Below are 13,841 nucleotides of genomic sequence, written 5' to 3'. Positions count from 1 at the left end.
AACCCTTTCCAACCCCTTCCAACCTCAACCCAACCCCTTCCAATCTCTTCCAGACCCAACCCAACCTCTTCCAACCTCAACCCAACCTCTTCCAACCCCATCCCAACCCCTTCCAACCTCTTCCAACCCAACCCAACCTCTTCCAACCCAACCCAACCTCTTCCAACCTCAACCCAACCCCTTCCAACCCAACCCAACCTCTTCCAACCTCAACCCAACCCCTTCCAACCCCCTCCAAACCCACCCCAACCTCTTCCAAACCCAACCCAACCCCTTCCAACCTCTTCCAAACTCATCCCAACCTCTTCCAATCCCACTCCAACCTCTTCCAACCTCAACCCAACCCCTTCCAACCCCTTCCAACCTCTTCCAACCTCTTCCAATCCCACCCCAACCTCTTCCAAACCCAACCCAACCTCTTCAAACTCAACCCAACCTCTTCCAGACCCAACCCAACCCCTTCCAACCTCAACCCAACCTCTTCCAACCCAACCCAACCTCTTCCAACCTCAACCCAACCTCTTCCAACCCCATTTTTTTGCCTCAACCTCCACCCCACCCCCATTTTTCGGCTCCCCCCTCCTCACCCCGGCGATGTTGCCCTCCCGGCCGCTCATGGATTGGAGGACGGCCTTGTCCAGGCCCAACTTGAGGCTGGCCTTGTCCAACACCTCTTCCAAACCCAACCCAACCTCAACCCAACCCCTTCCAACCTCTTCCAACCCAACCCAACCTCTTCCAACCTCAACCCAACCCCATCCCAACCTCTTCCAAACCCAACCCAACCTCTTCCAACCCCATTTTTTTTGGTCGACCTCCACCCCAACCTCTTCCAACCCAACCCAACCTCTTCCAACCTCAACCCAACCCCATCCCAACCTCTTCCAAACCCAACCCAACCTCTTCCAACCCCATTTTTTTTTGGTCGACCTCCATCCCAACCTCTTCCAACCTCAACCCAACCCCTTCCAACCTCTTCCAATCCCACCTCAACTTCCTCCAATCCCATTTTTTTTGGTCAATCTCCATCCCAACCCAACCCAACCTCTTCCAACTTCTTCAAACCCAACCCAACCTCTTCCAAACCCATTTTTTTTGGTCAACCTCCATCCCAACCTCTTCCAACCCAACCCAACCTCTTCAAACTTTAACCCAACTCTTTCCAACCTCTTCCAAACCCAACCCAACCTCTTCCAAACCCAACTTTTTTGGTCGACCTCCACCCCAACCTCTTCCAACCCAACCCAACCCCTTCCAAACCCAACCCAACCTCCTCCAACCTCTTCCAAACCCAACCCAACATCTTCCAAACCCTTTCCAACCTCTTCCAACCTCAACCCAACCCCTTCCAACCTCTTCCAGACCCAACCCAACCTCTTCCAGACCCAACCCAACCTCTTCCAACCTCAACCCAACCCCTTCCAACCCAACCCAACCTCTTCAAACCTCAACCCAACCCCTTCCAACCTCTTCCAACCCAACCCAACCCCTTCCAAACCCAACCCAACCTCTTCCAACCTCAACCCAACTCCTTCCAACCTCTTCCAGACCCAACCCAACCTCTTCCAAACCCTTTTTTTTGGCCAATCTCCATCCCAACCCCTTCCAACCTCTTCCAGACCCAACCCAACCTCTTCCAACTACTTCAACCCCAACCCAACCTCCTCCAACCCCACTTTTTTTGGTCGACCTCCATCCCAACCTCTTCAAACCCAACCCAACCCCTTCCAACCTCTTCCAACCCCATCCCAACCTCTTCCAACCTCAACCCAACCTCTTCCAAACCCAACCCAACCCCTTCCAACCTCTCCAAACCCATCCCAACCTCTTCCAAACCCAACCCAACCTCTTCCAACCTCAACCCAACCCCTTCCAACCTCTTCCAACTCAACCCAACCTCTTCCAAACTCATCCCAACCTCTTCCAACCTCAACCCTACCCCAACCCAACCTCTTCCAACCTCAACCCAACCTCTTCCAAACCAACCCAACCTCTTCAAACCCCATTTTTTTTGGTCGACCTCCATCCCAACCTCTTCAAACCCAACCCAACCCCTTCCAACCCCTTCCAACCTCTTCCAAACCCAACCTAACCCCTTCCAACCCTTTCCAAACCCAACCCAACCTCTTCCAACCTCAACCCAACCTCTTCAAACCCAACTCAACCTCTTCCAAACCCAACCCAACCTCTTCCAAACCCAACTTTTTTGGCCAATCTCCCTCCCAACCTCTTCCAACCTCAACTCAACCCCTTCCAACCTCTTCCAACCCCAACCCAACTTCTTCCAAACCCATCCCAACCTCTTCCAACCTCAACCCAACCCCTTCCAACATCTTCCAAACCCAACCCAACCTCTTCCAAACCCAACTCAACCTCTTCAAACCCAACCCAACCCCTTCCAACCTCAACTCAACCCCTTCCAACCTCTTCCAACCCAACCCAACCTCTTCCAAACCCAACCCAACCTCTTCAAACCTCAACCCAACCCCTTCCAACCTCTTCCAACCCCATTTTTTTGGCCAATCTCCATCCCAACCTCTTCCAACCCAACCCAACTTCTTCCAACCTCAACCCAACCTCTTCCAAACCCAACCCAACCCCTTCCAACCTCTTCCAACCCCATCCCAACCTCTTCCAAACCCAACCCAACCTCTTCCAAACTCAACCCAACCTCTTCTAAACCCAACTTTCTTGGCCAATCTCCATCCCAACCTCTTCCAACCCAACCCAACCCCTTCCAACCTCTTCCAAACCCCTTCCTACCTCTTCCAACCCCATTTTTTTTGGTCGACCTCCATCCCAACCTCTTCCAACCTCAACCCAACCTCTTCAAACCTCTTCCAAACCCAACCCAACCTCTTCCAACCCCATTTTTTTGCCTCAACCTCCACCCCACCCCCATCTTTTGGCTCCCCCCTCCTCACCCCGGCGATGTTGCCCTCCCGGCCGCTCATGGATTGGAGGACGGCCTTGTCCAGGCCCAACTTGAGGCTGGCCTTGTCCAACACCTCTTCCAAACCCAACCCAACCTCAACCCAACCCCTTCCAACCTCTTCCAACCCAACCCAACCTCTTCCAACCTCAACCCAACCCCTTCCAACCTCCTCAAACCTCAACCCAACCTCTTCCAACCCCATTTTTTTTTGGTCGACCTCCATCCCAACCTCTTCCAACCTCATCCCAACCTCTTCCAACCTCAACCCAACCCCTTCCAACCTCTTCCAACCCCATTTTTTTTGGCCAATCTCCATCCCAACCTCTTCCAACCCAACCCAACTCCTTCCAACCTCAACCCAACCCCTTCCAACCTCTTCCAACCCAACCCAACCCCTTCCAACCTCAACCCAACCCCTTCCAACCTCTTCCAGACCCAACCCAACCCCTTCCAAACCCAACTTTTTTGGCCAATCTCCATCCCAACCTCTTCCAACCTCAACCCAACCTCTTCCAGACCCAACCCAACTCCTTCCAACCTCTTCCAAACCCAACCCAACCTCTTCCAAACCCAACTTTTTTGGCCAATCTCCATCCCAACCTCTTCCAAACCCAACCCAACCTCTTCCAAACCCAACCCAACCCCTTCCAAACCCATCCCAACCTCTTCCAACCCAACCCAACCTCCTCCAACCTCTTCCAAACCCAACCCAACCCCTTCCAACCCCATCCCAACCCCTTCCAACCTCAACCCAACCCCTTCCAACCTCTTCCAACCCAACCCAACCTCTTCCAACCCCAACTTTTTTGGCCAATCTCCACCCCAACCTCTTCCAAACCCAACCCAACCTCTTCGAACCTCAACCCAACCCCTTCCAACCTCTTCCAAACCCAACTTTTTTGGTCAATCTCCACCCCAACCTCCTCCAACCCCATTTTTTGGGTCCCCCACCCCCCCAAAGCCCCTCCCCCCTCCTCACCCCGGCGATGTTGCCCTCCCGGCCGCTCATGGATTGGAGGACGGCCTTGTCCAGGCCCAACTTGAGGCTGGCCTTGTCCAACACCTCTTCCAAACCCAACCCAACCTCAACCCAACCTCTTCCAACCTCTTCCAACCCAACCCAACCTCTTCCAAATCCAACCCAACGTCTTCCAAACCCTTTCCAACCCCTTCCAACCTCTTCCAAACCCAATTTTTTTGGCCAATCTCCAACCCAACCTCTTCCAACCTCAACCCAACCCCTTCCAACCTCTTCCAACTCAACCCAACCTCTTCCAACCTCAACCCAACCTCTTCCAACTCAACCCAACCTCTTCCAACCCCATCCCAACCTCTTCCAACTCAACCCAACTCCTTCCAACCTCAACCCAACCCCTTCCAACCTCTTCCAGACCCAACCCAACCTCTTCCAACTTCTTCAAACCCAACCCAACCTCTTCCAAACCCATTTTTTTTGGTCGACCTCCATCCCAACCTCTTCCAACCTCAACCCAACCCCTTCCAACCTCTTCCAACCCCAACCCAACCTCTTCCAACCCCATTTTTTTTCCTCAATCTCCACCCCACCCCCATTTTTTGGGTCCCCCACCCCCCCAAAGCCCCTCCCCCCTCCTCACCCCGGCGATGTTGCCCTCCCGGCCGCTCATGGATTGGAGGACGGCCTTGTCCAGGCCCAACTTGAGGCTGCCCTTGTCCAACACCTCTTCCAAACCCAACCCAACCTCTTCCAAACCCAACCCAACCTCTTCCAAACCCAACCCAACTCCTTCCAACCTCAACCCAACCCCATCCCAACCTCTCCAAACCCAACCCAACCTCTTCCAACCCAACCCCTTCCAACCCAACCCAACCTCTTCCAACCTCAACCCAACCTCTTCCAACCTCAACCCAACCTCTTCCAACCTCTTCAAACCCAACCCAACCTCTTCAAACCCAACCCAACTCCTTCCAACCTCAACCCAACCTCTTCCAACCTCAACCCAACCTCTTCCAACCTCTTCCAAACCCAACCCAACCCAACCTCTTCCAGACCCAACCCAACCTCTTCCAAACCCTTTCCAACCCCTTCCAACCTCTTCAAACCTCAACCCAACCTCTTCCAACCTCAACCCAACCCCTTCCAACCCCAACCCAACCCCTTCCAACCTCTTCCAAACCCAACTCAACCTCTTCCAAACCCAACCCAACCCAACCCCTTCCAACCTCTTCCAAACCCAACCCAACCTCTTCAAGCCTCAACCCAACCTCTTCCAAACTCATCCCAACGTCTTCAAACCCAACCCAACCTCTTCCAGACCCAACCCAACCCCTTCCAACCTCAACCCAACCCCTTCCAACCTCTTCCAACCGCATTTTTTTTTGGCCAATCTCCACCCCAACCTCCTCCAACCCCATTTTCTGGCTCCCCCACCCCCCCAAAGCCCCTCCCCCCCCCTCACCCCGGCGATGTTGCCCTCCCGGCCGCTCATGGATTGGAGGACGGCCTTGTCCAGGCCCAACTTGAGGCTGGCCTTGTCCAACACCTCTTCCAAACCCAACCCAACCTCTTCCAACCTCAACCCAACCTCTTCCAACCCCAACCCAACCTCTTCCAATCCAACCCAACCTCTTTAAACTTCAACCCAACCTCTTCCAAACTCATCCCAAGGTCTTCAAACCCAACCCAACCTCTTCCAAACCCAACCCAACCTCTTCCAACCCCATTTTTTTTGGTCAAACTTCATCCCGACCTCTTCCAGACCCAACCCAACCTCTTCAAACTTCAACCCAACTCCTTCCAACCTCTTCCAACCTCAACCCAACCTCTTCCAACTCAACCCAACCTCTTCCAAACTCATCCCAACGTCTTCAAACCCAACTCAACCTCTTCCAGACCCAACCCAACCTCAACCCAACCCCTTCCAACCTCTTCCAACCCCATTTTTTTTGGTCAAGCTCCATCCCAACCTCTTCAAACCCAACTCAACCTCTTCCAGACCCAACCCAACCTCAACCCAACCCCTTCCAACCTCTTCCAACCCCATTTTTTTTGGTCAAGCTCCATCCCAACCTCTTCCAAACCCAACCCAACCTCTTCCAACCCCATTTTTTTTTGGTCGACCTCCATCCCAACCTCTTCCAACCCCTTCCAACCTCTTCCAATCCCACCTCAACTTCCTCCAATCCCATTTTTTTTGGTCAATCTCCATCCCAACCTCAACCCAACCTCTTCCAACTTCTTCAAACCCAACCCAACCTCTTCCAAACCCATTTTTTTTGGTTGACCTCCATCCCAACCTCTTCCAACCCAACTCAACCTCTTCCAACCTCAACCCAACCCCTTCCAACCTGTTCCAACCCAACCCAACCTCTTCCAAATCCAACCCAACCTCTTCCAAACCCTTTCCAACCCCTTCCAACCTCTTCCAAACCCAATTTTTTTGGTCAAGCTCCATCCCAACCTCTTCAAACCTCAACCCAACCTCTTCCAAACTCATCCCAACCTCTTCAAACCCAACCCAACCTCTTCCAACCCCAACCCAACCCCTTCCAAACCCATCCCAACCTCTTCCAACCTCAACCCAACCCCTTCCAACCTCTTCCAACTCAACCCAACCTCTTCCAAACTCATCCCAACGTCTTCAAACCCAACCCAACCTCTTCCAAACCCAACCCAACCTCTTCCAACCCCATTTTTTTTGCCTCAATCTCCACCCCACCCCCATTTTTCGGCTCCCCCCCCTCCCCCCTCCTCACCCCGGCGATGTTGCCCTCCCGGCCGCTCATGGATTGGAGGACGGCCTTGTCCAGGCCCAACTTGAGGCTGGCCTTGTCCAACACCTCTTCCAAACCCAACCCAACCTCTTCCAACCTCAACCCAACCCCTTCCAACCTCAACCCAACCTCTTCCAGACCCAACCCAACCCCTTCCAACCTCAACCCAACCTCTTCCAACCCAACCCAACCTCTTCCAACCCAACCCAACCTCTTCCAACCTCAACCCAACCCCTTCCAAACCCAACCCAACCTCTTCCAACCTCAACCCAACCCCTTCCAACCTCAACCCAACCTCTTCCAAACCCAACCCAACTCCTTCCAACCTCAACCCAACCCCTTCCAACCTCTTCCCAACCCAACCCAACCTCTTCCAACCCAACCCAACCTCTTCCAACCTCAACCCAACCCCTTCCAAACCCAACCCAACCTCTTCCAACCTCAACCCAACCCCTTCCAACCTCAACCCAACCCCTTCCAAACCCAACCCAACCCCTTCCATCCTCAACCCAACCCCTTCCAACCTCCTCAAACCTCAACCCAACCTCTTCAAACCCCATTTTTTTTGGTCGACCTCCATCCCAACCTCTTCCAACCTCAACCCAACCCCTTCCAACCTCTTCCAACCCCATTTTTTTTGGCCAATCTCCATCCCAACCTCTTCCAAACTCATCCCAACGTCTTCAAACCCACCCCAACCTCTTCCAAACCCAACCCAACCTCTTCCAACCTCAACCCAACCCCTTCCAACCTCTTCCCAACCCAATCCAACCTCTTCCAACCTTTTCAAACCCAACCCAACCTCCTCCAACCTCTTCCAAACCCAAGCCAACCCCCTCCAAACCCAACCCAACCTCTTCCAACCTCAACCCAACTTCTTCCAAACCCACCCCAACCTCTTCCAAACCCAACCCAACCCCTTCCAAACCCAACCCAACCTCTTCCAACCTCAACCCAGCCTCTTCCAACTTCAACCCAACCTCTTCCATCCTCAACCCAACCCCTTCCAACCTCCTCAAACCTCAACCCAACCTCTTCCAAACCCAACCCAACCTCTTCAAACCCATTTTTTTTGGTCGACCTCCATCCCAACCTCTTCCAACCCAACCCAACCTCTTCCAACCTCAACCCGACCCCTTCCAACCTCTTCCAAACCCAACCCAACCCCTTCCAAACCCATCCCAACCTCTTCCAACCTCAACCCAACCTCCTCCAACCCCTTCCAACCCAACCCAACCTCTTCCAAACCCAACCCAACCTCTTCCAATCTCCAACCCAACCTCTTCCAACCCATCCCAACCTCAACCCAACCCCTTCCAACCTCTTCCAACCTCAACCCAACCTCCTCCAACCTCTTCCAATCCCACCCCAACCTCTCCAAACCCAACCCAACCTCTTCCAGACCCAACCCAACCTCTTCAAACCTCAACCCAACCTCTCCAAACCCAACCCAACCTCTTCCAACTTCAACCCAACCCCTTCCAACCTCTTCCAACCCAACCCAACCTCTTCCAAACCCAACTTTCTTGGCCAATCTCCATCCCAACCTCTTCCAACCTCTTCCAGACCCAACCCAACCTCTTCCAAACCCAACTTTTTTGGCCAATCTCCACACCAAACTCTTCAAACCCAACCCAACCCCTTCCAACTTCTTCAAACCCCATTTTTTTTGGTCAATCTCCATCCCAACCCCTTCCAACCTCTTCCAACCTCTTCCAACCCCAACCCAACCCCTTCCAACCTCTTCCATCCTCTTCCAACCTCAACCCAACCTCTTCAAACCCAACCCAACCTCTTCCAACTCCTTCCAACCTCTTCCAAACGCAACCAAACTTCTTCCAAGCCCAACTTTCTTGGTCAATCTCCACCCCAACCTCTTCCAACCCCAACCCAACCTCTTCCAAACCCAACCCAACCCAACCCAACCTCTTTGAACCCATCTCAACCTCTTCCAACCCCATTTTTTTTGGTCAAGCTCCATCCCAACCTCTTGAAACCCAACCCAACCCCTTCCAACCTCCTCAAACCTCAACCCAACCTCTTCCAACCCCATTTTTTTTGGTCAAGCTCCATCCCAACCTCTTCAAACCCAACCCAACCCCTTCCAACCTCTTCCAACCCCATTTTTTTGCCTCAATCTCCACCCCACCCCCATTTTTCGGCTCCTCCCTCCTCACCCCGGCGATGTTGCCCTCCCGGCCGCTCATGGATTGGAGGACGGCCTTGTCCAGGCCCAACTTGAGGCTGGCCTTGTCGAACATCTCCCTCTCGTAGGAGTTCCGGGTGATCAACCTATAAACCTTCACCGCTTTGCTCTGCCCAATCCGGTGGCACCGAGCCTGGGCCTGAGGGAGGAGGCGGAAGAAACCGCTCGAAACGGCGGGAAAAAAGGGAAGGGGAAGCAAAGGGGGCGGGGCTAAGGGAGGGGGCGGGACCTGGAGGTCGTTCTGGGGGTTCCAATCGGAGTCGAAGATGATGCAGGTGTCGGCGGCCGTCAGGTTGATGCCCAACCCCCCCGCCCGGGTGCAGAGGAGGAAGACGAAGCGGTCGGAGTCGGCCTTGCTGAAGCGGTCGATGGCCGCCTGGCGGAGGTTGCCCCGGACCCGCCCGTCGATGCGCTCGTAGAGGTACCTGGGAAAAAAAGGGGGAGGGGCCAAAAAGGGGGAGGGGTCAATAGGGGGAGGGGAGGGAGGGGCCGGGTCAACCAGGAGGGGGGTGAGGAGAAACGAGAGACTCGAGGGCCTCAAAGGCTTCTGAGGTCGCTCGACCACCTCGAGGTCAACCATGGAGAACCTTGAGGTCGACCTTGGAGAACCTTGAGGGCCCTCAAAGACCTCAAAGTCAACCATGGAGAACCTTGAGGTCGACCTTGGAGAACCTCAAGGTCCCTCAACCACCTCAAGCTCCACCCCAAACCCCTCCAAGATCCCTCAACCACCTCCAGGTCAACCTTGGAGAACCTTGAGGTCCCTCAACCAACTTTGAAGAACCTCAAAGAGCCTCAAGGTCAACCTTGGAGAACCTCAAGGTCCCTCAAGCCCTTCCAAGGTCCCTCAACCACCTCAAGGTCAACGCTGGAGAACCTTGAAGTCCCTCAACCACCTTTGGAGAACCTCAAGGTCAACGTTGAGGAACCTCAAGGTCCTCCAACCAACTTTGGTCAACTCTGGAGAACCTTGAGGTCCTTCCAACCCTTCCAAGGTCCCTCAACCACCTCCAGGTCAACCTTGGAGAACCTCAAAGTCAACGTTGAGGAACCTCAAGGTCCCTCAACCAACTTTGGTCAACTTTGGAGAACCTTGAGGTCCCTCAATGACCTCAAAGTCAACCATGGAGAACCTTGAGGTCAACGTTGAGGAACCTCAAGGGCCCTCAACCACCTCAAGCTCCACCCCAAACCCTTCCAAGGTCCCTCAACCACCTCGAGGTCAACCATGGAGAACCTTGAGGGCCCTCAACCACCTTTGGAGAACCTTGGAGAACCTCAAGGTCAACTCTGGAGAACCTCAAGGGCCCTCAAACCCTTCCAAAGGTCCCTCAACCACCTCAGAGTCAACCTTGGAGAACCTCAAGGTCAACGTTGGAGAACCTTGAGGTCCCTCAACCACCTCAAGCTCCACCCCAAACCCTTCCAAGGTCCCTCAACCACCTCAAGATCAACGTTGGAGAACCTCAAGGTCCTCCAACCACTTCAAAGTCAACTTTGGAGAACCTTGAGATCCTTCCAACCCTTCCAAGGTCCCTCAACCATCTCAAGATCAACCATGGAGAACCTTGAGGTCAACCTTGAAGAACCTCAAGGTCCCTCAAACCCTTCCAAGGTCCCTCAACCACCTTGAGGTCAACCTTGGAGAACCTCAAAGTCAACGTTGAGGAACCTCAAGGTCCTCCAACCACTTCAAAGTCAACTCTGGAGAACCTTGAGGTCCTTCCAACCCTTCCAAGGTCCCTCAACCACCTCGAGGTCAACCTTGGAGAACCTCAAAGTCAACGTTGAGGAACCTCAAGGTCCTCCAACCAACTTTGGTCAACTTGGGAGAACCTTGAGGTCCCTCAACCACCTCAAGCTCCACCCCAAACCCTTCCAAGGTCCCTCAACCACCTCAAGATCAACTCTGGAGAACCTTGAGGTCCCTCAACCAACTTTGGAGAACCTTGGAGAACCTCGAGGTCAACGTTGAGGAACCTCAAGGTCCCTCAAACCCTTCCAAGGTCCCTCAACCACCTCGAGGTCAACCTTGGAGAACCTCGAGGTCAACGTTGGAGAACCTCAAGGTCCCTCAACCAACTTTGGAGAACCTTGAGGTCCTTCCAACCCTTCCCAGGTCCCTCAACCACCTCCAGCTCAACCTTGGAGAACCTGGAGGTCCTTCCAAGCCTTCCAGGCCCCTCCCACCTCTTCTGGATGAGATAATCCTCCAAGATGTCGAGACACCGGACCATCTGGGAGAAGATGAGGACCTTGTGGCCCCCGGCCTTGAGCTTGGGGAGGAGCTTGTCGATCAGGACCAGTTTTCCCGCCGAGCGGACCATGGCCTGGAGGTGGAAGTCGGGGGGGACCTGGTGGGGACAGGAATCCCGGAATTCCGCCAGGATCTTCTCCTCAGCACCTGGAAAAGGGGGAGGGAGGAGGGTCCAAGATGGAGGAAGGGCAAGAGGACCCCAAAAAACCTCCAAGGACCTCGAGGAGAAGCAAAAAAAAACGCCAAGAAACCTCCAAAAAGAGCAAGGAAACCCCAAAAAACCTCAAGAGGAACCCAAGGAACCTCCAAGAACCTCAAGGAGACCCCAAAACACCTCCAAAAACCTCAAGAAGACCCCAAGAAACCTCAAAACACCTCCAAAAACCTCCAGAAGACCCAAAAAAACCTCCAAGAACCTCCAGAAGACCCCAAACACCTCAAGAAGACGCAAAAAACCCTCCAAGAACCTCAAAAAACCTCTAAAAACCTCAAGGAGACCCCAAAAAACCTCCAGAACCTCAAGAGGAACCCAAGGAACCTCCAAGAACCTCAAGGAGACCCCAAAAAACCTCCAGAAGACCCCAAAAAACCTCCAAGAACCTCAAGGAGACCCCAAAACACCTCAAGAAGACCCCAAAAAACCTCCAAGAACCCCCAAAAAACTCAAGAAGACCCCAAAAAACCTCAAGAAGACCCCAAAACACCTCTAAAAACCTCAAGAAGACCTCAAAGAACCTCCAAGAACCTCAAGGAGACCCCAAGGAACCTCCAAAAACCTCAAGAAGACCCCAAAACACCTCAAGAAAACCCAAAAAACCCTCCAAGAACCTCAAGAAAACCCCAAAACACCTCAAGAAGACCTCAAGAAAACCCAAAAAAACCTCAAAAAACCTCAAGAAGACCCCAAAACACCTCCAAGAACCTCAAGAAGACCCCAAAAAACCTCCAAGAACCTCAAAAAACCTTAAAAAACCTCAAGAGGAACCCAAAAAACCTCCAAGAACCTCAAGAAGACCCCAAAACACCTCAAGAAGACCCCAAAAAACCTCCAAGAACCTCAAGAAGACCCCAAAAAACCTCCAAGAATCCCAAGAAGACCCCAAGGAACCTCCAAAAACCTCAAGAAGACCCCAAAACACCTCAAGGAGACCCCAAAACACCTCAAGAAAACCCCAAAAAACCTCAAGAGCCTCAAGAAGACCCCAAAACACCTCCAAGAACCTCAAGGAGACCCCAAAACACCTCAAGAAGACCCCAAAAAACCTCAAAAAACCTCAAGAAAACCCAAAAAAACCTCCAAGAACCTCAAGGAGACCCCAAATCACCTCAAGAAGACCCCAAAAAACCTCCAAGAACCTCAAGAAGACCCCAAAAAACCTCAAAACTCCTCCAGAAGACCCCAAGGAACCTCCCAGAACGTCAAGAAGACCCCAAAGAACCTCAAGAGGAACCCAAAGAACCTCCAAAAACCTCAAGAGAAACCCAAGGAACCTCCAAGAACCTCAAGAAGACCCCAAAACACCTCAAGAAGACCCCAAAGAACCTCCAAGAACCTCAAGGAGACCCCAAAAAACCTCAAAACACCTCAAGAAGACCCCAAAAAACCTCCAAGAACCTCCAGAAGACCTCAAAACACCTCAAGAAGAACCCAAAAAACCTGAAGAAGACCCCAAAAAACCTCAAAGAACCTCAAGAGGAACCCAAGGAACCTCCAAGAACCTCAAGAAGAACCCAAAAAACCTCAAGAAGACCCAAAAAAACCTCAAAAAACCTCAAGAAGAACCCAAAAAACCTCAAGAACCTCAAGAGGAACCCAAAGAACCTCCAAAAACCTCAAGAGAAACCCAAGGAACCTCCAAGAACCTCAAGAAGACCCCAAAACACCTCAAGAGAAACCCAAGGAACCTCCAAGAACCTCAAGAAAACCCAAAGAAACCTCCAAGAACCTCAAGAGGAACCCAAGGAACCTCCCAGAACCTCAAAAAGACCCCAAAAACCCTCAAAAAACCTCAAGAAGACCCCAAAAAACCTCAAGAGGAACCCAAGGGACCTCAAGAAGACCCCAAAGAACCTCCAAGAACCTCAAGAAGACCCCAAAAAACCTCCAAGAACCCCAAAAAACCTCAAGAAGAACCCAAAAAACCTCAAGCAGACCCCAAAAAACCTCCAAAAACCTCCAGAAAACCCCAAAAAAAACCTCCAAGAACCTCAAGCAGACCCCAAAAAACCTCAAGAAGAACCCAAAGAACCTCCAAAAACCTCAAGAGGAACCCAAGGAACCTCCCAGAACCTCCAGAAGACCCCAAAACACCACAAGAAGACCCCAAGGAACCTCCAAGAACCTCAAAAAACCTCCAAAAACCTCAAGAGGAACCCAAGAAACCTCAAAAAACCTCAAGAAGACCCCAAAAAACCTCCAAAAACCTCAAGAAAACAAAAAAAAACCTCAAGAGGAACCCAAGGAACCTCCAAGAACCTCCAGAAGACCCCAAAAAACCTCAAGAAGACCCCAAAAAACCTCCAAAAACCTCAAGAGAAACCCAAGGAATCTCCAAAAACCTCAAAAAGACCCCAAAAAACCTCGAAGAACCTCAAGGAGACCCCAAATAACTTCAAGAAGACCCCAAAAAACCTCAAGAAGAACCCAAAGAACCTCCAAAAACCTCAAGAGGAACCCAAGGAACCTCCAA

The 13,841-nt window shown here is 52.4% G+C and overlaps 1 protein-coding gene across 1 annotated transcript in view; it reads right to left on the bottom strand.

Annotated features, from left to right (window-relative positions):
* The window catches only part of CHD8 (chromodomain helicase DNA binding protein 8), a gene marked incomplete at its 3' end in the record, with an annotated part of 81,136 nt that overhangs the window by 33,546 nt on the left and 33,749 nt on the right, over nucleotides 1–13,841 (bottom strand). The window contains 3 exon segments of the mRNA XM_071732734.1: nucleotides 8,866–9,033; nucleotides 9,124–9,319; nucleotides 11,085–11,298. Coding sequence (XP_071588835.1) covers nucleotides 8,866–9,033; nucleotides 9,124–9,319; nucleotides 11,085–11,298 — 578 coding nt within the window.

This window comes from Heliangelus exortis, unplaced genomic scaffold (genome assembly GCF_036169615.1).
Source record: "Heliangelus exortis unplaced genomic scaffold, bHelExo1.hap1 Scaffold_71, whole genome shotgun sequence".
NCBI lineage: Eukaryota > Metazoa > Chordata > Aves > Apodiformes > Trochilidae > Heliangelus > Heliangelus exortis.
Note: the sequence above shows the minus strand (reverse complement) of the source record. Positions and strands in the feature narration are given on the sequence as shown.